Below are 27,113 nucleotides of genomic sequence, written 5' to 3' on the forward strand. Positions count from 1 at the left end.
GAGAGGGGAGAGCTTTTGGGCAGAGTGCTGGCTGAAAAGGGGCTTGAATCTGTGAGCAAAGAAACTGTCTCTTGTTTGATTCCTTTTGTGTTCAGAAAAATAGGACTTTGTACATTAGCTGGACTAGAACAAAGAAATTTCTGACTCAGTTATCAATTTCTCATCCTAATGGAAACAACCCACAAGACCTGAATATTGGCTAACTGCTGAGGTCAGAAGGGGTAACAGCATCCTTTAAACCAAGTTTTGGCCAACAAGAAAGTTATTAGAGTGTGTAAACTATTTTGGGGACATTCTATGGCTTGTGTTATACAGGAGGTTGGACTAGATGATCAAAATGTTCTTGTCTGGCCTTTGAATCTATGAACGTATGTATAAAGCAGTGGCATCTCTGTATTAAAGGTGTAACTGACCTCCATTAACATAGCGGTATTTTTGCCTCCTTACAGCTTTAAGCTGGAAAATAGGTTTGGCCTCAAATTTGCTAGATTTACTCTCAAGGCTATAGGAAATGTTCCTGCAAAGTTTGAAGAAAAAAAAAAAAGTATGACAGTTTGAGTCAGGGATTTTTAAAATTACCCTGATTTGAACTGTTGGCTTTATCTGTATTTTGGTGCAGGGACTGTCACCGTTTATATAGTGCCTAGCAGAATGGGACAATGCCCAGTCTCAGGACTCCAGGTACCATCACAGTATAAATATTATTAATGTTTCCTTGTACTCCTCCATCAGCCTGTCTGTATTCATCTGTTGTTGTTAGTGTGTAAGTTCTTCAGGGGCAGGGACCATCTTTTTGTTCTGTGTTTGTCCAGCACCAAGCTCAGTGGGGCCTTGGTCCCTGACTAGGGCTCCTAGGTGCTATGATAATAGAAATAATAAAAATGATAATCATTTGCACACTTTGACCCTCTCCACCTTCAACAGTTTAGAGACAGTCTTAAGTTGAAATTAAAATGGGTTGCAAAATGGGAGGAAAACATATGAAAAATGTTATAGACTTTTTTTTACACCACTTTTCACTGAAATGTTGAACTCTTCAGTTTCCCAGCCAGCTGTAGCTGAAATATGATTTAAAGCACATAATCTTCAGCAGATTTCCCCTCATTTGGGAAATGATTTGGCTTGCCTTCCTTTTTGACTCTGCACACATCTTTCCCCATGATGACATTACATAGGGGGTTTATTAAAGTTCAGACATAAGATGTCACAGCAGATCAGCTGTCCCCACAACTCTGTTGCTACCCTTGTGGTTTGCAGTGGGCAGTTTCTTTGTAGAATATTTAATTGAGAGCAATCTGTCAGTATAAAGAGTCTGGGGCCAGGATAGGTAGTTTGATTAGTACCTGGGAGTCTCCTGAAATCCAGTCAGTCCCAAAATGTTGCTGTTTGGAGGCCCAAACCTACAAAGGGTTATGCACCCATTAATATGGTTACTCCCAGGCAGGGTCCTAGTGGCCTCCCCTCACCCATGAGTAAACCGTTCCTTCCACAGGTGTAACCCTTTGTAGATTTAAGGCATGGGACAGTTCCCTGTCAGTGTGACAGAGCCCACTCACCTCACATGGGCACCCTTGACAGCTGGGTGTGTCTCTGCACCTGCACTCCCTCTGCATTGCTGCATGCAGTTAGCCTTCTGAGGCATGGTTTTTCAGTGACTCAGCCCTCTAGCCGAGTCACACACAGTTCTTATGTGAAACAAACACAAAACAGACCCCCTTCTGGAGTAAATAGTCCAAAAGGGCCTATCACAGTGTCCTGGATATTGCCTCTCCTGGGCTAGCTTTCAAAGCGTCTCTTAGCCCCTCCTGGGTTCCCTCAAGTATTGTTCCCTGCTCTGATATGCAGTAGTGCCCTCAGGATTTCCTCCCCAGAGGCTCTTCGCCTGACCCCAGCTAGGACACTATTTATAGGTCCATCCCCTTCCAGGGGTAACAACATTCAACAATTACTGACCATCTTCCAGGTTATCAGCCCATCACCAGACTACTCCCTTGCTCAGGGTTTTAGCCACTCCAACTGTTCTGATAGTGGGTGGGCCTAAGTCCCCCCAACTTCAGGTCCCAACCCGGGAGCCCTATAAGTAGCACCCCCTTGCTGCTTCTCTTTAACTATTTGCTATTGTGCTTCCATTGGCCACTTTCCCAGTACCTTCTCCAGCCTGACTCCAGCCAGTACTAATCTGTCCAGCCCTACAGCCAGCCAGGAGCACCATCCTTACTCCTCCAGCTCCAGCCAACAACTGAACTGCTCTGTCCAGCAGCCTCTTTTTATATGACCCTGCTTGTCACTGATTGGCTGCTTCCCTGTAGCCTCTCTAGGCAGCTTGGATTCACCTTTATTGCTCTTTCTTGGGGCAGGGTATGGTAGGACCTCGAGGCTTCAGCAGGGCCTCTGAGCTGCGTACAGGCAAATATATCAAAATTTTGAAGTCCGCTGCTGGTGATCTTGCAGTGTAAGATAACTTAATAAGTATATATCCACCACAGCACTTTTGTTTGGGTTGAGTTGCTGTGGTTTAGGGGTACATCTACACTACAGTGGGAGGGATAATTTCTAGTTTAGGTAGATATACAGGCACTAGCTTTGATTGAGCTAGTGTCCTAAGAAAAGCAGTGTAGGCATGTGGCACAGGTAGCTGTCTGAGTACATACCTAGAGTCTTAGATGGGATTGTACTCAGGTAGCTGGCCTGTGTCACCATTACTGATATTTTAGTCCACTATGTTGATCAAAGCTAGCGTGTGTATAGCTACCCAAACTCGAAACTACACCTGGCTGCAGTGTAGACATACCCTCCGATATGTTCTCACCGTTCCAGCAGAGGGCACGAGCTCTTGGTTGGCCCCTACCCCTTTATGTGTTTGCCTACAGACTGACAGTTAAGTGCCAGGAGAAGAGTTGTGAAAGCCCCCTTTGGTTGCAGACCTCTACACTGAGTTGATTGATTCTTACCCTAGGATTGCTTACCCATATGAAACGTTCTGCATTTCTTCTACACAGATGGTGGAAGGAAGGAGGCAGCCCATATCAAAACTGGGAACACTGCGTTACTAACCAAGGCTACAGCTTAAGTAAGTGAAACTTCTGCTTTATTAGTGAAACCTCCCCAGTCACTTTGTGTAACTCTGTTACGTAGATGGGAGAAATTCTTTTCCAGAGAAAAAGGTCATTTAATTAAATGGAAACTGCAGATTGTTGCTGGGAAATCTATAGCCAGTCTTGAGAAGGCTGCGGATATGCAAGGGACCCAATTAAAAACCGTATAGGCAGCTGTCAAAACAATGATTACAGATAAATTCTGACTCCAGAGGAAACTGAGAAGTTTGAAATTGCCTTCAAATACCAATTATCTAAGAGACTTGAGAATTCCTAAACTGGTTGGAGAAGCTCTTCAGAACATGTATCCAAATTACTTAGTGGAAGTCTTAATATTCACAGATGGACATTTTATCCCTTGTTAGTGAAGGCATATTTTTTGCTTGACAAGTGGAAAGTGTTGCCACCTGTGAAATGATTATATGGGGTTGTTAAGTGGACTTTTAGTCTGTGACTGAGGTTTTTAGAAATTCTGGCTTCAGGCCAGCTCTCAAGAGGAATACTCTTAATGTTTGTTTTTTCCTGTGACCGAGATTGGATACTTAGATTATTTTGACAGTGCCACAACAAATTGTTTTATGGGGGAGAAGTGCTCATGTTTCCTCGATCTCTGGAGCCACTGAACCAGAAGACTGTGATTCTCGTTATGTGAACAAGATGTTCTTGATGTTGATACTATGTTTTCTCCCATGTATGTTTCCATCTGTTGGGTACATGAATGCTTCGATTTTATTTATTTTTTTAGCATGGATAAATTGGCCTTCTCCTTTAAAAGGAGAGCTAATCTAACGCAGCTTGAGACTGCATCAATCATTACTATTACAGATTTGGATCAAAATCCTGAGCTTAGTTTAGATAATATAGACCTAGAGCTGAATTAGTTATTTGTTTTTTTGAGATGTACTTCAAGAATGGAGGATTTGTTTCTTGAACTTTGTGTAGATGATATACGTGTATTGCAGAAAGAACTCAGGGTGGTTGTTGTTGTTAGGCGAGATGGCTCGGATCCTCAGGGGGAGTAAATGAGTGCACCTTTATTGAATTTAATGGAGCTATGCCCATTTACATCAGTTGAGGATCTGGGCCATCATTCAACCTGAATGAGTCTGGAAATAGAAACTGGTTTGTTATAGGCCTGTTTTGGTTTGGTTTTTTGTTCTGACTTTTCATGTGTCTTTTCCACTTTCCTGATCTGAAGACTATATAATTTCTTATAACTGTCAACTATTGATATATTTCCGGCAACACCTACACTTCAATATAAAAACTTAAACTGATGATTGAGAAACATCAGCGTACATGCAATACAGCCTTTGTAAGATATTGTTGTTGTTAGGATATAGATATTCAGGCCTGTCTGTAAAGGCCTAGGCTTTAAGAATTTAGGTGTATTCTTATCACTTGGCTAGTTCTAGAGGTATAAAAGAGAGAATCAAAATCACTGTCTGCCGGTGTAAGGTCCTTCTCTTACTGTGGCAGTCTGAGGCCCTGTTCTTAGGCTAAGGCCTTTGGCTAAGCAGCAGAGGCAGCCGTAAGCTGGGAAGCGACTGGTCACCTCCTCACATTCCAAACTAGTCACCTTGAAAGAAGGTGCTATTGGGCTGTTAGGAATACAGTCCTGTCCTGATAGTGCCTATCACTTCCAGAGAAAGGGAAGTGCCTAGAAAATGTAAAAGGAAACTTGCTTGATAGCATCCTGTCTGGCAAGAACTCACCTATCAATAGCTGGGATGTGAAATCCTCATTTCTTTGTTGTTCTACCACTGTAGTCCCCATTTCGCTATTGTTTGTCTGTATAACCTCTTTCTGGTTCTGTGATTGTTCCTGTCTGCTGTATAATTAATTTTGCTGGGTGTAAACTAATTAAGGTGGTGGGATATAATTGGTTACATAATCATGTTACAATATGTTAGGATTGCTTAGTTAAATTTCAGGAAAATGATTGGCTAAGGTGTAGCTAAGCAGAACTCAAGTTTTACTATATAGTCTGCCGTCAATCAGGAAGTGGGGATGGGTGTGTGTGGGAAATTGGAATCATGTTCGGCTAAGGGCAGGAATGGGAACAGGGACACAGGTGTAAGGCTTTGTGGTGTCAGAGCTGGGAAGGGGGACACTAAGGAAGGAAACTGGAATCATGCTTGCTGGAAGTTCACCCCAATAAACATCGAATTGTTTGCACCTTTGGACTTCGGGTATTGTTGCTCTCTGTTCATGCGAGAAGGACCAGGGAAGTAAGTGGGTGAAGGAATAAGCCCCCTAACAGTTGTCCCAGTACTCCAGACAACACATAGAGAATATCACTGAACTACTCTCTGATGTCAAATATTGTAAAGCCGAATGTCCAAAAACAAAAGAGGGATGGTGGGTGGTTATAATATTTAGCACTTATATGTGGTTAATGGCTGTTTCACAGGATACTACATGCAGGCTACTTGCTTGCAGAAGTCAGGATGGAAAGGTACTAGAAGGGCAGCAGGAACAAAAATGCAACCAGAGCTCCAGATCAGAGCGGGCTGCAACACAACTTGATACCCAGACTCGGCCTAGGTAAGAGCTATGACTGCCTTGTGAGTCCTGTGTTTGGGTTTCCATATTGAATCCCACGGTACTTTTCATGCAACTTCTTTCTTGGGGCTTCTCCTCCCCATTGTTTTCTCTATCTATCAATGTCCTTTAGACTCAGTCCTTGTCCCTCTCCTCCTTTCCCATGGCTGACGACATCCTCTCTGCTGGCTTTCCTTTCCATCTCTGTGCTAACCGCCCACTCTCCTTGTTCAATCACACATCTGTAGCTTTCTCTCAACTCTGCCTGGGTGTCCACCCACCAACTCAAACTTAATACAGTGTCTATCACATTGGGGCTAGAATTGGGGGAGGCCTGTAGGGGCTACCACTGTATAAATGATTAATAATAATGTGATAAAACTGCAATTCCTCCCTATAATACCCTTCCTTTGCTATCGCTGATAATTTCAGCATACTTGGATTGTAAACTTTTCAGGGCACAGGCCATCTTTTTGTTACATGTGTGCACAGTGCCTAGCACAATGAGGCTCTGATCCCTGACTGGGACCCCTAAGTGGTAGTACAACAAAAGCTGAAATAATACCACCCCCTTCCTCCCAGTTAACCTGGCACAAAACCTTGGAGTCATTTTTGGCTCCTTTTTTCTTTTCCTCCTCTCCCACACTTTCATCCAATCCTCTCCTGTTTTCCCTCTGTAACATCTCCAAAATCCATCCCTTCTTTTCCATCCCAACAGCTAAATTGTGACCCATGCATTCGTACATCCAACTTCAACTATTGCAACCTCTCCCTCTTTTTTAGCTTCCATGATTCTCACATCGATCCCCCTCAACGTGACGTAGCTAAAACTTTCTTCCTTATTTGCTGAGCTGACCGTTTTCATCCCCTCCCTAAATCACTACATTGCCTTCCAATCTCCTACATCAAATTCAAACACCTCAGCCTCACCTAGGGTGACAAGATGACCCGATTGTATAAGGACAGTCCTGATATTCAGGGCTTTGTCTTATATGGGTGCCTATTACTCCCCCATCCCATCTCCATTTTTTACACTTGCTATCTGGTCACCCCAGCTTCACCTTCATACTCTGCACAACTCTGCTTCCATCTACTTCTTGTCCCTCGAAGTCCTCTTCTCCTTGATTTATGCCCTGAGTTCTGTCACCTCAATCCACTTTGTCATGCCTCGGGTTTTCATCTCCCACAAAGAATTCTACCTTTTTCTTGTGCCCCCTCCTTCCTGATCCTGTCCCCCACACAACCTGACTCTCTGCCTTCAAATCCCTCCTCAAACTTCATTTCTTTGTGAGCTTTCCTGGCCGAACTCACTGATATTATCAACACTAGAGTTGCTTTTCATTTTTCTGTCATTTATGCCTAGCACCTGCAATTCTAAAATCTAATTTTGTAGCTGCCTCGCACATGGGCCAAGTGCCTGCCAGAATATTCTCAAGCTCCCTAATTCTCTTACTCAGTGTTATGTCTCTTCTGATACGTTGCCTTCTTCTATTCCTTCTAGTCTGTCCTCTTTTCGCTCTTCTGTCCTTCTCCTTGTATGTCTCTTCTTGCTGCCTGTATTCCACTTTTATTCAGCCCAACATCAATACACCTGAGAAGCCAAGTGCACACAACTATTTTGTGCAGTGGTTCCTAGTTAGAGCTTGGTGAATAAATGTACTTTTTTACATCTGCCTGCAGGTCTGAAAAAAAATCGTTTGGAGTTGAACTGAAAAAGCTTTTTCCAAATTTTTGGTGAACCGAAAAATTGAAAAAAAAGTTGAGTCACGATAAATTGAAACTGATTGAATTGCCACTGTCATGAGAATGAACAGTCATTGAGGCACGGGAGAGAAAAAGGAAGACTCTACAGTCTGGTAGTTAGGGCACTCACCCAGGATGTGGGTGACACAAGTTCAACTCCCTGTCTCACTGCTTATTTATACAAAGTGGAACAGGAGAGACTGTTGGACCCCCCGCCCTTCATATCAGACTATCCCATTGCTCAGTGGTTAGGGCTCTCTCCTGAAAGGCAGGAGAACCTTTGTGTCAGATCAGGCAGAGGGGGCAATTGAACCTGGGTCTCCCACATCCTGGGTGAGTGCCTGACCCATTGGGCTAAAGGTTGTAAAAGAAGTTTCTGCCACTTCCTTTCCTCCCCAGCCATTTTGTGAATCCTCCTTGGCTTTTGACAAATGCCTGAAATAAGAATAAAACAAAATTTTTCCTTTTGACATTGCTGAAATGTTTTCATTTTTCAGTTCGGCCAAAACTTGAAGTTTTGGGTTGACTGAAACTGAAGTTTTGGGCAGCTAAATTATTTGCCAATAATAATAATAATTAATAATCACCCAGCACTGTTCCTAATCATTAGTGTGTGTCCCAGTGCTGGCACATCTTCTGGGGTCCTCCTCAATCAGCCTGACAATGAATTCAGACTTGCTCTCTATACTGGGCTATGATTCCCTGCCACTGTCTCCCTCTTATTCAGTCGTCCGGGCTTTAACCAGCAGTGTAACTTGGGCTGCTCAAACCTATGTTTTGTTATTGAAATGTGGGGTGTGTGTGTGGGGGGTACAGAATAGCTTTGAGCTGTCCCATGCAGAATAGAGAAGAGAATGTAGATACAAGATAGTCAGGGTAAAAGATTCCTGGCTTCAGACTGATAGATAAGGGAGAATATTAGGTAAAGAGGCTTGGTCTGTGTTGAAATAAAATACTATTCTAGATTTGTGGTGCTCTCCTGGACCCCTAACAGGATAGAAATCACCTATAATGTAAGCTCTGGTTAGAACCTCAGGGTATGTCTACACTGCAGTTTTATAGCCCGAGCCCCACAAGCCTGAGACAGTTGACATAGGCCAGCTACGGGAGTTTTATTGCAGTGTAGACATACCTCAGAGATCTTATTCTGGTGAACTAGTGCAGACCCTGATGAAATGCCTTTTTCTGTTTAGTCACAAATTTTATTACAAATTACATATATTGGAACAACCGATAGAAAAGAAAGTACATAATCTATTTACAATCGCTACACATTTACATATAATATATACAGATGGTGAATTTAGTAAAATATATGAGCAGACAATAGAAAATATAGCAAATATCAGTATGAAACTGTACATGGCTTATTCTCATGCCCTTTAGTGTGGTTGTATTTTATTGTAGCAATAAATACAGTTCTATATTTACAATTTAAAAAACCAAACAAACGAATTTTAACAATTTCAAGTTAAAATATCTGATCAAAATATTTCAAAAATCGCTTATAAAAATAAAAGACCCATAGTAGCCTTTTGTTTTGGACTTTCTGCAAGCTATGAAAGTTCTGATAAAAGTAACTTTCTTTAATTATTCTTTAGACTTATAACATTATTTTGCTTCTCAAATCATTTTACCAACTTTTTAAACATTGCAAACCAAGGAGAAATTTCACCGACATTAAACAGTGCAGCACAGATGGACCCCAGTTAAAATAAAGCTTAATAAACATGATAATAAGTATTGTGCAGTGGTTGACTGATACTCCGTTTAATCCAAAGTGGTTTCGGGAATCATCCTCCAGCTGTATACTGTGCTGCTTCGAAAGCCCCAAGAGATAGAGGGTTAAGATAACCATGCAGCCAGCTTTACCAGACATAATTTCTGCATTTGTTCATTTTTTCCCAGGATGCACATGTCCGCCAAAGTCAGCTGATGCCATCTGTAGCTTCAAAACTAAACAATATTTTTTTCTCCATTCACACTGGCATTTCTCCGTGTGTCCACAGCTTGCAACAGATTTTCATCATGAAAATCTATCCTTTGGGTGCCAGGAAGTTACATATGTAACATATGAAAATCAGAGACCATCTGTAATTGATCATCTTAATTATTTGGGCTCAGCTAAGGTAGGTATTGTTGTCCAAATGCAGTTTTATCCACCTGGAGAGTGGAGTGGCCTTTAAACTAAGAAGTAGGTACTGGACCATTAAACGTTGTTGCTCAGGGAACATTTTTTAAAAAATAAAACAAAATCTGGATCCATGCATAGGACATTGCTATTTGATCTGCTCATGAAAGGAAAGGTGACATCTATGAGAAAATGAGATTGAAAGAACTCCCAAATATAGTTTAGTCAAGGTAAGTGCTAGTCTCAGAAGGAAACAATGGGAGCCCATTGCCTGGAACTCTTTAAAATAGAAAGGGCAAAGTACCAGGGGGCTTTCCTCTCTAATTGTGATGGTTCTGAGATGCACAACCTCATAGGCCTTGATTCAGCAAGGGATTCGTAGATTCACAGAATTTAAGATCAGAAGGGACCATTGTGATCATCTAGTCTGACCTCCTCTGTAGCACAGGCCACAAAACCTCCTGAATTAATTCCTCCTTCAAGTCCAATAATTGTAACTGAACTCAACCATCTCTTGTAGAAAATCAGCCAATCTTAATTTAATGATTTCCATTGATGGAGAATCCACCACAACCCTTGGTAAATTTTCAACACCCTTTTTGAACTGGACACAGTATTCCAGTATTGGTCACATCAGTGCCAAATACAGAGGTAAGATAACCTCTCTACTCCTACTTGATACTCCCTTATTTATACATCCAAGGATTGCATTAGCCCTTTTGGCCATAGATATTTTTTAAGGTTCTAGTTTCATAATCAAAATGTTGTGTAGTACCAAGTCAAATGCCTTACAAGAGTTAGTATATTACATCAACACTATTATCTTTATCAACCAAACTTGCAAACTCATCAAAAATGATATCAAGTTACTTTGACAAGATCTATTTTCCATAAACTTTGTTGGACTTCAATGGGATTGCTCATGTGCTTTAAGTCAGGCACATGCTTAAATACCTTGCTGAATCAAAGCCATAGACAGGTATTTTTAAAAAACAATCATAGCATTAAAAAAGCACTGAGGGAACTTGACCTACCCCATCTGGGGAGCAATCTGTTCCTAACATTTTAAATTCTGCACCTCAACACACTCAGTTAATTAAAACAATGGCAATGCCTCCAAGAAAATTCACCTCTTCAATATATTATTTTTGCTCTTGACTGTCAGATGCCTTTTCTGACTGGCATCTCTCTAAGCGAAAAACCGAACCAACTGTATACATGCTAGCAGCTTTCAGGCTTCCTCTTCATCCCAAACAAGATTGGTTTTGAGATTTCCTAAGCAGGCTGACAAGATTCATGTGTTAGGATTTCAGCCTGTTGCTTGTTTTCTTTGTTATTAACTGGTTTGTTTAGTTGCATGCAACTGTAATCAAGAGCACCTTTGACACCACTCTTCAGCACGTGTACACACACCCACTCTTACATTTGGGCTTGAAAAATGTGTAAACACACATACTTTTGTTTTTGCCCCTGAAACTAGTGACATGGAACGAATGCTACTGATGAAAGATTACAGCTTTCTGTCGTTTGATAAGATGATGGCATTAGTGAGTTGCTGGTAGGCACGTCATATGATATGCTGGCACTTGCAAAGGTTACCAGGGCTTGTGTTGAGTCACAGGACTGTTTCTCTACATCTTCTGAATTAACAGAGATCAGACTTGTATGTTTTGATCTGCTCCATAACAAAGTTTGCTTTCTGAGACTTCCCAGATCTTCCTTAAAATGTGGATTGAAAAGGATATAAAGAAGTGGGTTTAGACATGCGGGCAGTGGGACAATCACTAGAAGTATTGATTTAATCACTTCTGGGCTAATAAAAGTGAGGTTTAGTAAAGAGGAAAAAGATAAAAAGGCTACAGGGCAATAAAGAATGCAATTAGTAAAAAGTAATAATGCTATGTGCTTGATCATAGAACAGTCCCAAATATTGTCTAGTTCTCCCTTCTCCAAATTACAGTACAGTTTTGTATAGGCAACAGTCATTACCAGAAAGCACAGAGAGTTTAATAAGACCAGTGCTACCATGAAGCCCATCGAGCTGGGTTCCCCAAATGGCAAAGGTAAACAGAGCGGAGACACCCCATATTGGCTCTCACTGAGAAGTGGTACCACTGCAATTATCAGTGCCAATATAAAGCAAAAGAAAATGGCTATTTTCACACTAGCAAGAGAGGATTTTGTTTCAAACTTTGTAGCATACTTTACGGAGAACCCACGTTCGAGTGCTGCCAGGGTAAGGAGGAAAATGGAAGTCTCTGAAGCAAAAATGGACAGAAGGCCAGTGACTTGGCAACCAACTCCGCTTTCCCACCAAGCACCATATTGAGCAAAGCTGCCAAAGGTTAATGCATCCATGCTGGCCAATACACCACTGGACAGACCCATTAGCATGTTTACAATGGCTATCAGTCCAATTAAAAGTTTTATAGAGGAAATATACAATGGAGATCTGAAGACTGTTGCAGTTAACAGTGCATTGCAAATAAATGCCAAACCCACTATGGTCCACACTCCAATTCTGATTAGCCAACTACCAAACAGATGGTCACATGGTTTGAAGGGGCCTGCAAGGACAAGAAAGAGAAATGGGAAGAGGAAATATGTGAGTGTGAAGGATTAATTTGCAACATTTGAAACCCTGCCTAATCTTCATGTCTCTTCTAACCACAGGGAGCAGAAATATGCACCTTCTCCAGCACCCACTGCTACGCAGTGGCTTCCAACCTTCTTTTGTTGGTGCTTCCCAAAAAGACTGGAGGATGGGCATTTCCTGTCTCCTCAGTCCGTCATGACCCAGAACAGGTACCTCTCCATCCCTTTTTAATATCCATTCTCTCTCTCTCTTCCCTGAGCTGGGTGTTCTGAGAGTAGCTAGGCTCTGAGAGAAGATAAGCCTAGGGTGGTACATGGGCCTCTCATGTACAGGGAAGCTGTGTCCATGGCCAGATACATTGGGGGGGGGCTGGCACTGGAGCAGGGAGAGACTTTCCAGGAGACACCTGCTGCTTTCCTTGTAGCAAAGGAAGCATTTAGGGGAAGTGGCATCATACAATTTTTATCTGTTTCCACTTCTCCCATCTACAACACCTCAGGTTGGGAAACACTGTTCTAGAGAGGCAATGCTAATATTGAGGAATCATTTGGTAGAGAATGTCTGTTCAGGGCAATATAAGTGATATTTGCCTCTGACCCAGACATTAGACCAAACTGCACTATTACAGTAGTGTAAAACTGGAGTCACTCAACTGGCTTCAACGGAATTATTCCAGATTTACACTAGAGTGCCTAAGCACAGAATCTGGTCTATCATCATCTTTTTCTTGATGGAAAGAGAAACCAATGACTTGAGATCACAGATCTGTTATGCCAAAGGGAGGGATAAGACCTATCTAAGGATACAGAGAGAAACTCTTGGTTTAGCAGTCACAGAAGCCAATGTATAGTAGAGATACACTGTTATTGTAGTTAAACAGTTTCATGGGCTTCAATCTTATATTGTGGGCTAATACAATTCGGTCCCACCAAAATTACTGCAAAATATGGTGCAATTTCATTGAAATGGATCAGAATTTACTTCTAGGGACAGCTTAGCAGTTCTTTGTTTTAGACATCAAGGGAAACTTTGTCAGGTCTCTTATTTGCCTGGCAGTTCCATACCTGGAGAGGGTGAGCATTGCACCAAATGATGGACTTTCAAATCTTCTTCAAAGTCAAGCAGAAAATCCTCAAAGTCATGTTCATCTGCGGGAGAAAATCCCTGACACTTTAGACTAAGTTTCTTAGTGTGAATATAGGGAAATGGCTGCGATAAGTTACTTTAAGGCCTGGTCTTGCTCTCTCTTTGCCTGCAAATTTCCAAGCAATAGTAGACACTGGTACCATTTGATTTTGTATTACTTGGGGTGGATAGATCAAATCACCACTTCTTTGAAAATAATTACAGTTAAAAAAGCATCCCCCTAATTACCTAATTTGCACTATGAGGATTGCCTGGAAGAGTGTTAAATATCAGCTCCAGAGTTGTGCCAATTCACCGACAAATAACCCTGGATGTTGTGATCACCCCAACATGTGTCCACATTGTGCCAGCTTCTGGCTCCATTCTTGTCAGTTTCAGTTCCTGCTGGCCCTAATCCCTGGGGCTTAGATGAAAAAAGATCTTGTCAGATTTGAGCCTTTTGCTGGCTCACAAGAATAGAGATGGGATGGACATCAGCAGGAGGGTGTAATGTGCACATGTGTCTCTGCAGTAACAAACCCAGTGCTGCAGGGGAAGAGGGTACTGTGAGTCTCTAACCCCTCCAGCCACTGGAGGTCAGAATCTCTCCCTGGCACCTAGGGAGAGCTAGAAGCCACAGGCTTTCATGCCATGTAGCTCACCACATTTTACAATCCCAATGGGCTATGTGTCTTCTATCCCACTCTAGGGTTGCCAGGTGTCCAGTTTTCGACCGGAATGCCCGGTCGAAAAGGAGCCCTGGTGGCTCTGGTCAGCACCGCTGACCGGGCTGTTAAAAGTCCGGCTGGCTCTCTACCTGGCTCCGCACGGCACCCAGAAGCGGCCGGCATGTGTCGTCCCCCCCTCCCCCCCGCAGCTCTTAGGTGCAGGGGCGGCCAGGGGGGCTCTGCGTGCTGCCCCTGCCCCAAGTGCCCCCTCCTGCACTCTTGAACCCTTCATTTCTGGCCCCACCCAGGAGTCTGCACCCCCAGGCGGAGCCCTCAGCTCCTCCCACACCCCAAACCCTTGCCCCAGCCCAGTGAAAATGAGGGAGTGAGGGTGGGGGAGAGCGAGTGACAGAGGGAGGGGAGAGCGAGTGAGTGGGGGCAGGGCCTCAGAAGGGGCAGGGCAGAGGTGGGGCGGGGCAGAAAGAGGGGCAAGGGCATTTGGTTTTGTGCAATTAGAAAGTTGGCAATGGCAACCCTATCCCACTCCCCAGCTTGTACCGCTGCTACGAGCAGCGCTTGCTAGCTCAGAACACACGGCGCTACTGTTAAGATCAGCAGCAACTTGTGACAGTCCAGCTCTGAACTATCTTGCTTTGCAAATGCAGGTTATCTATTGTGTAGGATGACAGACCAGCACCATGTCACCCCTCTGAATTAAGAGGATGTTTTTGCCTCCAGTGTGAGGATCCATCTTGACAATGTCCCTTTAAAAGGATATTTTAACTAAACTCTTGTTTAGACTTTGAGAGCTACATCTCACTACCATAAAACTCAATAGAGCAAACAATTCCTATACAACCTCTAAATAGCAATCTGGGCAGGTGGCCATTTACAAAGCGATCAGCCCAAATCATAGGGCCTAATGCCAATCAGAGCTAAACTTGCACTCTAGCCAAAGGCTTGGCGAAAAGGGGGGGACAAAATTCTCATCGATTTAAGGAGGGTGTCCTGGGCCATAAAGTAGGTTCCAAAGCTAAAGAGTGACATTAAGCTACTTACCTTGAATGTGTAACATTCCAGAATCTTTCTTATGAAAATCATCAGCACTGCTGTTCTCATCTTTGTTCCACTGGCTGGAGATTTTGTAGTGGCTTTCACAAGTTCCAAACGCACAGCACTGGTAAGCATAAGGCATTTCTATGATCCTGCACATTAACAAACAAAATATGCAGTTACACTTGTTACAGTACTTAATGTATTATACCTCATCACTAATGTTAATATAGAGAAAAATGAACTCCAATTAAATAACTAACTGAAAGTGAAAATAGCCACACATTTTTGAAAAAAACCTTGTTAATGCAGAGTTTGGGATGCATAGTTAAATTTACAAAAAATTAGAAAATGCAAATGGTTCCAAGACCAAATTTAATTCAGACACATTGCACACATTCTATATATTTTGTTATGGAGATTTTACAACATATTTAGTAATATATTAAGCTGTAGATTTAATAAAGCAGGAATAGACGTGCAATGCAGTTGAGTGAATGTTGCTGTCAGAACCATATTTTAATTTTCTGACTTTTAGTAATTTTAACTGTTTTAACTCACTGAGTTTTCTCCATGTAATTTTCTTAGTTTTTTCTTTTAGAAAGAGATCCAAATATCCTAGCTGAATCCTACCTGCATAACAGGCAAAACTAATATCTCAGTGCACAACCCCCACAAATTTGCGGGAAGTTAAGAGACCGAATTTTGGATCCAGATTCAAACTTCTCCCATCTCCACTGTAAAACAGCTGAAGAGGGCTCATCTCTGAGCGGAGACCAGGAATGGAGAATTCTAAACTGAATGGTTAATGATTTGGAAAGTTAAGAACATGTGAAAATAGGTCGTTACAATGGAAACTGTTTTGCTACCTTAATTATCATGTGTACATCTGTCAAGGGGCACTGGCATCCTTAACACCTTTCAGAGCACTGGTATTCCTGACACTTAACCAGGTTTTAGTCAATGGGTTTTTCATTCTTTTTACTGTTATACAAATTCCAGGTCTCTTGTACATTTTGAATTCTATTTTGTTTGGACATTATAGGGCAAATTCTGAAAGGGGTTGAGAAAAACTGTAGGTACTTGTACTGTATGGCCCACAAGTAGATGGATTATCTCTGCTAATCTCTGTTACCTCTGATAAATAAATATTTGATCCAACACAGTTTTCCAGTTGTAACTGTTAATTAATGACTAACAATAACTAAAAACAATAAAAAACGCATCGCTAAAAATTACTCTAATTAAACATAACACAAATGGAAATAAAATGGGTTCATATCAAATTATCAGGTAAATCTTCTTATCAGATTAATCAAACTCAATAGAGCAAACAATTCCTATACAAACGCTAAATAGCAATCTGGGGAGATGGCCATTTACAAAGCGATCAGCCCAAATCATAGGGCCTAATGCCAATCAGAGCTAAACTTGCACTCTAGCCAAAGGCTTGGCAAACGGGGAGGGACAAAGCAAACCCCAAGCTAAAGCTAATGTTTAAATTACAATTTAAATGCCAACTAATGAGCTACTTGTTCAGATTTCCATGGTGAGGTGGAAGCAATAGCAATCCTTAAGCCTGTCCCCAATATAAACATTTGCATAAGATATTTTAAAACATTCCAATAAAGTTCAGGATAATAAAGTTTTAATTGAGAACTTTATGTGAAGATAATGATTTCCTACATAAAATCCCTACCCCATGAAATTTCCAAGTATGTGATTTTTTAAAAAAGTGAGATTATCCAGTTAAGGCTGTCATTAAATGTTTCAGAAATGACTTCCTTAGGTGCTGTCCTCAACTAAACTCTGTGGGTTTTAACCAGAGATACTTCTGCGTGGGCTCATGCCTGGGTGCATGCATGCACACATGCTCTTTCACTCACAATCAGTCACCTACTGGGGTTAAAAAAAAATGCAAGTCTATTGAGTCAGCCCAGAAGTGTCCCTCTGCTGACAAAAAATAGATACGTAAAATAAAAAGTCCATCCTTTTGCAAGATGGCTATTGGGATTCTTGTGGCTTTGTGCAGCTTTGGAAGAGGTTGAGCCTGTTACCGAAAGGATCAGCAGGTGGGTTTCTCAGCTCCGCTGATTAATCGTAATGGACTCAATAGCTGACTAGGACACTTTCTTTATATGCTTGGTGGTGACAAGTCTTCAGATGTTGCCGGATTCCTGCCCCTCTGATGGCCAGTCATGGGGGAAGACATGTGGGCCTCAAGCACTGCAATGGTTCATGGCTTCTAGATAATGTGGCCAGGTGCCCAAGCCTTCTCAGCTACCACTCTTTAAAGGGCATGGCTTCTGTTTCTCGTGCCCTTTGTAGGTCCTCCCAGAATCCCTTTGACAAACCTAAACAAGGCCCTATTTTCCAGAGTTACAATGGGTTTAAATTAAATAATCTCATAAAAATGAAGATCTTCCTCTTCCAATAAATGTTAGTCTGGAAAATCCTGTCCATTAAGCAATTAAGAAAGTATATGGCCAGACGGTCAATTAGTAGATCCAAAAATAGTTTGTAACACAGCCAGGATCAATTTCTCCTGAACTGATAGACATCAGCTTCTTCTGGTCACAAAGGAACCTCTTTCTTATCACCTTCTAATGAACCTTCTTGCAAAAACTGTCTAAAAAAATTCAAAGATAACTAAAAAATGCAAAACTAACATAAAAATTGGAACTGACCCACATCACACCACACCAGAGATTCAACTTTATGCTTCAAAACAAACACCTGGACCCATTCCTTTTACTTTAAAGGCAGAATGACTGACTGCTACTTGCTGGAGAACATAAATCTCTTTTACATCTTTGGGGTTTAGCTGCTGCTGGCAGTTTAACTTTAAACAGATAAAAAGCTGGGTGAAGAGTAGATTTTAACTGTCAAAATAAAATATTTGACTCTTAAAAATTCACAATTTTAGGTAGAATTCATATACTGGGCCTCTTCTGCTTACTGGGTTCATGCCCATGGTAAGCCTCCTTTCTTCTATGTGAATGATTTAAGGAGCAGAGAGCCCTTGCAGGGAGAATTCGAGCTTTTCACACTATAAGGTGGGAGATGGTCATGGTCAGTGAATGGGAATGGTAATTTGTGAGTAGTCCAGGGGAGATGGCCAGTGAGTTGTGAGTAATGCCAAACCACTGAACCAAACCCCACAGTGACAGAGGGAAGGAGAAGTGGCCAACGTTTGTTCTTTCTCCATGCTATAGTGAACTTGGCTAGGTGATAATTGTTGTGCCATTACTGGAAGCGGAGCTAAGGATTCCACCTCTCAGCCCCAAGATGTTTCTCTGTATTCATGAGCAAATGGGCCAATTAGCTGAGCTGAGAGCTCTTTCCGCGAATTTGGTCCTTAGCTTTGCAAATGATGTCTAACACCGCCATTCAGGAAACTTTGTGCTCGTTCTCTGTTCATGTTCAGTGCTTTGAAGAGTCACTTTAAAGTTCTCTGGTGAAATCCTGGCCCCACTGAAGTCAATGGCAAAACTCCAATTGATTTGAATGGAGCCAGCATTTCACCTCTGTTCTTTACTGGCTGCATGCACCTAACTCTTGTTAGATATGTTCCTTGAGGGAAGAATAGACCCTTTTGGCACTGTTTTTGCAAACAATGTAAGGATTACTTGGCACTTCCTTGTCAGTTTATTTAATTTTCATAGATAATTTAGTTGTATTTTCAGCAAAGTACTTGATTTTCGTTTAGGAGGAGTGCATCGTTTCTAATACACAAAACCATATTTAAAATAGAATTAAGTACAATTATGATTTCATCAGTCCAGCAATCAGCTACACTAGGAACATTCCATGTCCTCTTTCTTATACCGGCATGTCATGGCATATGCTGCATTTTCATAATAATCACAGGGTAATTTTGAATTAATACTTTTATTATATTTAAAATATTTTTCAGAAGTTGGTCTGATCATTTTAGAGGGCTTACCGGTCCCTACATGGAGAAAGACAGAGAGAGAATAAACACAAGGAGAGACCTGCATACACAGCACCCACAGGAGCCAGACTGTGGGCCTGCCCCTGTAAGATGCTGAGCACCTCTGTTGAGTTGAGAATAGTCCTGCAAGATGCAGACCCCCTCTAGTGGCTGTTGAGAGCACTCAGCATCTTTGTAGACCTCCACAGATATTACAGCCACAAGGGACTATTAGATCATCTAGTTTGACCACGGCATAGCATTTCACCCAGTTATCCCTGCATTGAGCCTAGCTTGTCTTTGACTAAATCATCTCTTCCACAAAGACATCCAGTCTTGATTTGAAGACTTCAGGAGATGGGGAATCCATCATTTCTCTTGGTAGTTTATTCCAATAGTTAAACAGGCCTCATTGATAAAATTGAGCCTAATTTGAAATTTGAATTTCTCTGGTTTCAGCTTCCAGCCATTGGTTCTTGGTATGCCTTTCTCCCTTAGATTAAAAAGCCTTTTAGTACTCCATATTTTCTTCACTTATATATTGTAATCGAGTCACATCTCCATTTTCTTTTTGATAAAATGAAGAGATTTAGTTCTTTAAGTCTTCCTCTGTAAGGCATTTTCTCCACCCCTTGGATCATTTTTGTGTTTCTCTTCTGCTTCCTCTTCAATTTTTAAACAATTTTTAAAATAAGGACACCAGAACTGTACACAGAATTCCAGTATCAGTCTCACCAATGCTGTATACAGAGGTAAAATCACCTCCTTACTCCTGCTCTCTTGTTTATATATTTCTAAGGATCACATTAGCCCTTTTTGCTACAGCATCATACTGGAAGCCCATTTTGATCTGCTCATCCACTGTGACCCCTAAATCCTTTCCAGAGTCCCTGCTTTCCAGGATATAGTCCCCCTCCTGTAGGATGAATATTTTTTGGAGGACGAATATAGTGATGACCTAACAACATACATGCTATTCAATCATTCACAAAAGAAGAAATGGGACTCTGTATTGCAAATATTTACAGGTGTATAAAATAATAATAATAATAATTAATTTATACTTAGCACCTTTTATCTGAGGATGTCAAAAAACTTGAACATGAAGCAATTAGGCCTCAATGCTGCCAATACTTACACACATGATTACATTTATTAAATTAAGTTTATTAAGTTCACTGAATAGTCCCAAATATGAGTACCCATGGTAGTAAAGTTAAGCATGTGTGTAAGTTTTCACAGGATTGGGCCATTGGCTTACAACATCCCTGTCTATATAATAATTATTACAGATGGGTAAACTGAGGCACAGAGTGAGTTAGGGCCCAATCCTAATCAAAATGAAGTCAGTGGCAAAACTCCCAATAACTTCAAAGGTTGTATGTGACTTACCCAAGGTCATCCAGAGCTGTGAATAATCACTAAAAACCACTTCCTTCCTATATCACACAATGTCCAGTCGAAAACATTCTACAGAATTAAGGGGCTGAGTAATAACAACAACAAACTACTTATTTGAACTTTAAGATTTAACCAAATGATCTGAGAGAAAACTGTTTATTGCTGCTTTAAATGAGTATTGTCAAGTATTTTGGTACATTAAAGAGCATATTTTCTCCTCAGTATCTACTTAGTTCCCATTAAATTTAATGGGAGTTATGTAACTGCAGTCAGTGGAAGACGAGCATTAAACTGCTAGCAATATAATTTTAACAGCTTTTGAAATGTATCGCCAGGAAGCAGATGTGGATCATACTAAGCAGCTACTGGGGTTAATATTTCAAAGCCCATTGTAGTTTCTTCAGTTAAAAGTGAGTATAATAAAAGTAGTCTATCATATTTTTATCATATTTGTTTTAGTTTTAATACTGCAGATCAAAGCCTTCCAGTATGAAGCAATGTACATTACACAGTGACACACCTTATATTGCACATGAACACAAATGTGGTTTATTAGTCTTAATGACATACTCACTTGAGTTCTGGAAAATTTTCAGATGATATCAAACTTTGTAGGTCATGATTTCCTGTTAATTTTAAATGAGTTAAACCATGTAGCCCAGTCACAGGAAAAGAGGACAAAAGGTTGGACGACAGATCCCTGCATAATAGCAAATAAAAATCAGCTTACATGGGGTTTTTTCAGCACTAGAAATGTTTTTTTAAATAAATTAATTTAACCTCACCAAATATTATTAAACTAAGTAGGGTCCCCAGTCAGCAAAGAAGATCTGCAGCATTCTTCACAAATATACACCCATTTTCCCAGCAGAATATGGGGCTAGACCATGGTAGCATTTTGCTCAGTAGTACCTGCTGTGGGTTAATTATTACCAAGACCTGACTCTGTGCACTCATGGCACCAGTTTTAGAGAACAGGTAATCAATTAAAAATGAATTGACTGTTCTCTGAAACTGTACATTGCCAAGTGAGAGCTCGTTCCCAACTAGAACCAAAGGGAACTTTTTTTAACCCCTTTGAGAAGGACTGGCTGGTTACTAGGGATTATGAGAACACATGTACTTTTTCTTTAAAACCAAGCCAAGCCATAGGAGATTCTAGGCAGAAGCTCCACATGAAGCAGAGAGTGAGTATGAGCTTTAGCAAGAACACTATTTTCTTTCTTCTAATAAAGTACCTTGTTCTGGGTTAGAAAGTGGACCTGTGATTATTTACCATTGTCACATGAAAGAAGCTGTCTGGCAGCGATGCTATAGACACAGTGTAGTACAGCCATGTGATAGCGCTACGCAAGGTGCAGTACCGGCTGGTGCCACGGGGGAGCTCTTGGTGTGGCTGGAGGACTCAGCGGTTGTAGTACACCAGCTGGCCTGGGGAGCTGGCTGTCAGCAAGGCTTCAGGCTGCAGAAAGGAGCCCATCAGTGTAGGGATTTCAACAGCTAATTCAGGTTATCCCCACAGAGGCAAGTTCTGTGGCTTTCAGCACCTATACCAGCCACAGTCTGTCCCTTCTGCCTCTGCCCCTGCTTCTCCAGATCTAGCAATAGATAGGGATGGGTTTTGAGCGACACTAAGTGGGATGGGTTAGGTTCTGAGACAAGTGAGATGGAGAGTGGTCTCTGTGGAGCTGGGGTGTATATGTCTGTTGAGTCTGAGGCAAGTCAGGTGGCTGGGGGATGGGTTTAGAGCTACAGTGGGGAGTTCTTAGAGAGTGGTACGCGAGGGGGAGGGGGATGAGACCTGCTGGAGGTCTGAGTTGTGGGAAAGTTGGGTAGAACAGTATGTGAATGTGGGGGATTCTCAGCCGAGTGGGGTTAGGTGAGAGGATGGTGGAAGGGGGTTTCCGGGATGAGGGGGCGGAGTTAGAGGAAGAAACTGTGGGGCCTTGAAGAGAGGGGGTCTGAACTGAAGGGGGATGATTGGGGTTGGCAGAGTTGACTGTGGGTGAGTGAAGTAATGGGGGTGTGAGTGAATGAGGGTGAGTGGCCTGGGTAAGAAAGTAGGGAGGGATAAGAGCTGAACTGGAGTCAGAGAAGAGGCTGTGACTGCCCTTTACGGTACTGTGTCACAGATCTTCCTTTTTCTTCCCATTTCTCCACCATCCTCATTCCTTCCCCCACAAATGTCCCTGGTTTTTTATTTGATCAACAGGCAGGAAGGAGAGTGGTGGGTCAGAAGCTCATGTAACTGCCGCCGCTTTCAAGGATACACAGAATTGGTACTGTCCAGGTGGCTGCTTACTGGAAAGTTAGTGGAAATGAGTGGCTCATATGGAAGTACTAGGTACATGTTTAGCAATATGGGAGATGCCAGCAGCAGCATAATTAAATACCGGGGAGTGAAATCCTGGTCTTAGTCAAGTGAATGGCAAAACTTTCATTGACTTCAGTAGGGTCAGGAATTCACTCCAAGTCTTCTGCTACTATTGGACCTCTATCTGACTGTGTTAAAGGATATTTTTCTGTAAGCCTCTCTGATTGTTTGGCAATGTACTGGCTAAAATTACTCAGTGGGATCCCTGATCCATTTCTCAGGCCTCGCTCGCTCTCTCCTGCATGGGAAACCCTTAATTGCCGGTGAGAGATATATGTGGGATTCTCCTTCCAGAGATTCGCCTCTCAGTCATTCCATTGGGAAAGGAAGCTTTTCCCACTCACAGAGAAAGATGGCGGGGATTGCCTGTAAAAGCAGTGGATCCTGGGAAAAACACGTGAGGCAGCCTTATGGAGGTGCAAGCACTTTGTCCCCAGTGCCCCTCATTATCTCGGCTCCTGGGCAGTCTGGCTCCAATGTGGCCATACTACTAGCACTTCCCCAGAGACCCATTGCCCTAGGGAGTCTCCTTAAAGAGGTATTCCAGGTGCAGTGGAAGGCAGGAGAAAGTTAATGAAGACCTGGAACTAATTGTGAGTGAGGACTGCAAAACTGGGCATCTGATGCTTACACCACTATGCTATTAGTGGTGACAGTTACTAATAAAGCATACTTTTGCATCACATTAATATTGCTGAAACAAAGTTAGAACAATTAATAAGACAGTGCCCTGTTTAACTGTGATTCAAATTCCTTATTCCTGATGCTGCAAATATTCTAAAAATAACTGGAAACACTGCTGGTCTCAGCTACAAGGGATAAAACCACTAGCACACTGAAAAAAAGAAAAGTGGGGCACGCCGACACGCTCCAAACACCCAGCATCATTAGGGTTACATAGTTTTCATATACAGTCATGAGTGGAAATTATTTCCTGTAAGATTTGTGTGAATGGGGGAGATGTGAAAAAGCAAAAATCTAGAGAGTGTTCAATAGCCCAGAAGGATTAGGCATAGAGTCACAGTCTGTAGAACCAGAATTTCTGCTGACCAGGCCCCCAAATTATAAATAGTGCATGCCTTAGCAACAAAAAGTATGAAAAAAATGACTTAAATAAGTAAATACTCACAGTTTGATCAGGGATGGTAAAGAGGAGAATGCGTTGGGGTGAATAACTGCAATTTTGTTCCAAGCTAAATCCCTGCAAGAAAAGTGAGTAGAGAATTACATACCCGCTGAATGTATTTGGAAGATTTTGGGTGCTTGATTAGGATGCCTAAATATCCAAAAGGTATGTGTTACATCCAAATACTTTCAATAGGCTATATTTATTGGAATCACGTATATCTTATAATGAAATGTCTTTCATCCTGTTTTAAATGTGTTAGAGTCAATTAATTATGAAAATGACACCAGTTTCAAAATGGGCTCCTTGCAATCTATGTTATAAAACAATCTATGGGCTTGGTCCTGCAAACATTTACATGAGTGATCTGTGCTCAGAACACCACTCCTAGATCTGGTCTACACTGGGGAGGGGAGGGGGGAGAATCGACTCCGCCTGCGCCTCTCGCTCCAGTGGAGTACTGAAGTTGATGGGAGAGCGCTTGGCGGTCAACTTATTGCATCTAGACTAGACGCGATAAATTGACCCCCGCTGGATCGATCGCTGCCTGTCGACCCAGCGGGTAATGTGGGAGTACTGACTTCAGTGGGAGTGCCCATGTGAGGAAGGACTACTTATGTGAGTGAGAATTTGCAGGATTGGGCTCCATTTTTTAATACTGTCTTCCAAAGGAAAAAAACCACACAGCTTTCTACAGTTGACTATCGTGTATACATGCAAATAGGTACTAGGGCTGGCTCAGTACTTTCCCACATCTTCAGAAATGTTTAAGAGCAGCAGTTATTACAGCTATACAGTTACAGCTGTGAATTCATTGCTGGAAATGCTCAACTTCAAAATGTTTATTTTGCTTTGGCAAATATAACTTAGTGAGCTGAATGATCAAAGTGGAACAATGGAAACAAATGTTTAGGGGCAGGTACTGTGAAAGTGCAAGCTCCCATGTTTCTGAGAACCAAGGTAAATAGCTATTATGGCTGTACTCACAGAGAACGCAGGGCAACCAGCTGCTGAAATGTGTCGGCCTTGATTTCATAGATTTCATTATGATGTAAGTCACTACAATGGAAATAAGACTCTCATTGGCTTCAAAGAGCATAACATTTGGAGAATTTTAGACAGTGTTTATGTGTGTTATGGATCCAGATTTTAAATCAGAAGACACACATGTTGAGGCTACGTCAGACATCACCAAATGTGTCAGCAGTAACCAAATTAATGACCTCCAAGCTACTTTGTGTATTTAGATTTACCTTTATAGGCACTTTATGGTTGTTCACATACTTACATTTTCTGAAGTTTTTTGCAAGCAGTAAAACAGGGTAAATCTTCTAGCAGATTGTAAGAGAGATCCCTGCAATAGAGAGGGTATTAAAGAGGTAAAGTTTTATGGTGCTGTGATAAAAAATTAGCATTTTTGTTTCCTGTTTGCTATATTTGAGGATTCCCTGGCCCAAACGTAGACTTCTGAGTCTGTCAGAGTAGAGATATTGGAAGTACATTTATCTGTGTTACTGGATTTAGATCACAGACTTAAATGTTCATCAAAATTTAACTGTTATACTTATTTTAATTACTTAAAATAATCTACTAAATGAAACTATTTAGATTTTGACAGAGAAGACCCTAAACTTTCTAGTTACAATCATACTGAAATTTAATCAGCTTTCCAGACTACATTTTAAATTAAATAATCTTGCCCGTGACCCTTAGAGTTGCTATATCTTTAGCTGAGGGAAGTGGTTTAAAAAAAAAAAAAAAAGAACTAACTTTGAAATCAATCACTACAAAGGAAAAAAAAGCTGAAAAAACTTGAGCCAAAACTCAACAAATTACAGAATAACTGAAACATCTGGACTGATTTATAGTATAGTATAACTAATCAAAAACAAGCCAGGGTAATTTGCAGAAATTGTAAAAAGAAGAAAGAAACAGAGTAATAGAGCCCCATCCTGTATTCCTTTGCTCAGGGGAAAAACACATCAACCTCAGTAGCCGTTCTGCCTGTGTAAAGAGAATGGGACTGGACCTATAGGTAGATACAATGTCTCTGTTTTCTAACCCTAACAATTAATGGAGTAATACATTTTCATGTCTGAGTCTAATTTTTAAAAATTGGCCCATCTCTATGCAATTGCAAATCTGTTTTGCTCTCTTAAAAGACATTTTAATTCTGTTTGCATTTGTTTTGAAGATGGCATTTCAACTATTCATTCAATGCTTGCTTTGTAAAAACAAGTTAAGTATATGACAGCATACTTTTGGTTTAGTATCCTACTCTTTTACTTTGAGCAAACGCTACCATAAGTGTATGCATTCTGTTCTCGCAGGGAAGACAGCCTGAACATGTCCTGTTAACAGATCCTTTATTGTGCTAGTCACATATGCCAGAGGATGATTCAGGTGGGTTGAAGGCTTCTAAACTAATGTGAAGAACAAATGTTGGTATGGAAAAATATTCTGTGCTTATATATGTAAACATTATGCCTATGCTACCATATATTAACTTCAGTTTTCTCCTCTTAAAAGGACACTCGTCAACTTGAATTTTTTTTAAAAATTGAAAACGTTCTAGTTTTGGATGGAGCACCAATAAATTGTTTCTTAAAAGTCTTTTAAAATATTTATAAGGGTTTTTCTGTTCCTTTGCTGATATTTATAAGGGCCTTTTCAGCAAGGGAGAAACTGATTAAGGTCATGATCCTGCACAGGCTTAGGTATATGTTTAATTTTCTGCACTGTGATTAGTCCTGTTGAGGCCAATCCTCTCAGTGTGGTAAGTTAAAGACATGCATATGTCTTTGCAGGATCAGCGCCTGATTATACAGCAAAAACAATGAAACTGACTACACACAAATTGCTGTTGAATGCAAAGTAAACAAAGGAAAAGAGAGTTCCCCCTTACACCCCCAACACCTTTCAGTTATAGTAATCTAAGGCAGTGGTTCTCAAACTAGGGCCGCCGCTTGTTCAGGGAAAGCCCCTGGCGGGCGTGGCCGGTTTGTTTGCCTGCTGCGTCTGCAGGTTTGGCCGATCGCGGCTCCCACTGGCTGCGGTTTGCTGCTCCAGGCCAATGGGGGCTGCAGGAAGTGGTGCGAGCCGAGGGATGTGCTGGCCGCCCTTCTGCAGCCCCCACTGGCCTGGAGCGGCGAACCGTGGCCAGTTGGAGCCGCGATCGGCCGAACCTGCAGACGCGGCAGGTAAACAAACTGGCCTGGCCCGCCAGGGGCTTTCCCTGAACAAGCGGCGCCTCTAGTTTGAGAACCACTCATCTAAGGTAATACTTCTAATTATAAAAGCCATACAATTTTCAGACAGAAATT

The 27,113-nt window shown here is 41.6% G+C and overlaps 1 protein-coding gene and 1 long non-coding RNA gene across 3 annotated transcripts in view; one reads left to right on the forward strand and one right to left on the reverse strand.

Annotated features, from left to right (window-relative positions):
- The first annotated feature begins 2,894 nt into the window (after nucleotides 1-2,894).
- Nucleotides 2,895-12,513, forward strand: LOC122466100. The gene is made up of 3 exons (XR_006291363.1): nucleotides 2,895-3,070; nucleotides 5,509-5,642; nucleotides 12,187-12,513. It is a non-coding gene; the product is annotated as an uncharacterized LOC122466100 (long non-coding RNA).
- The window catches only part of LGR5 (leucine rich repeat containing G protein-coupled receptor 5), a 126,725-nt gene continuing 108,166 nt past the window's right edge, over nucleotides 8,555-27,113 (reverse strand). The window contains exons 12-18 of one of the 2 annotated variants that reach the window (XM_007054800.4): nucleotides 25,079-25,144; nucleotides 24,778-24,849; nucleotides 23,794-23,865; nucleotides 20,865-20,990; nucleotides 14,962-15,107; nucleotides 13,174-13,257; nucleotides 8,555-12,080 (exon numbers count right to left, since the gene is read on the reverse strand). In XM_007054800.4, coding sequence (XP_007054862.3) covers nucleotides 10,990-12,080; nucleotides 13,174-13,257; nucleotides 14,962-15,107; nucleotides 20,865-20,990; nucleotides 23,794-23,865; nucleotides 24,778-24,849; nucleotides 25,079-25,144 — 1,657 coding nt within the window. In that variant the 3' untranslated portion in view covers nucleotides 8,555-10,989. The remainder of the gene's footprint in view (nucleotides 12,081-13,173; nucleotides 13,258-14,961; nucleotides 15,108-20,864; nucleotides 20,991-23,793; nucleotides 23,866-24,777; nucleotides 24,850-25,078; nucleotides 25,145-27,113) is intronic. The other variant, XM_043547829.1, reaches the window with a different exon arrangement.

The sequence above is a fragment of the Chelonia mydas genome, chromosome 1 (genome assembly GCF_015237465.2).
Source record: "Chelonia mydas isolate rCheMyd1 chromosome 1, rCheMyd1.pri.v2, whole genome shotgun sequence".
Classification (NCBI taxonomy): domain Eukaryota; kingdom Metazoa; phylum Chordata; order Testudines; family Cheloniidae; genus Chelonia; species Chelonia mydas.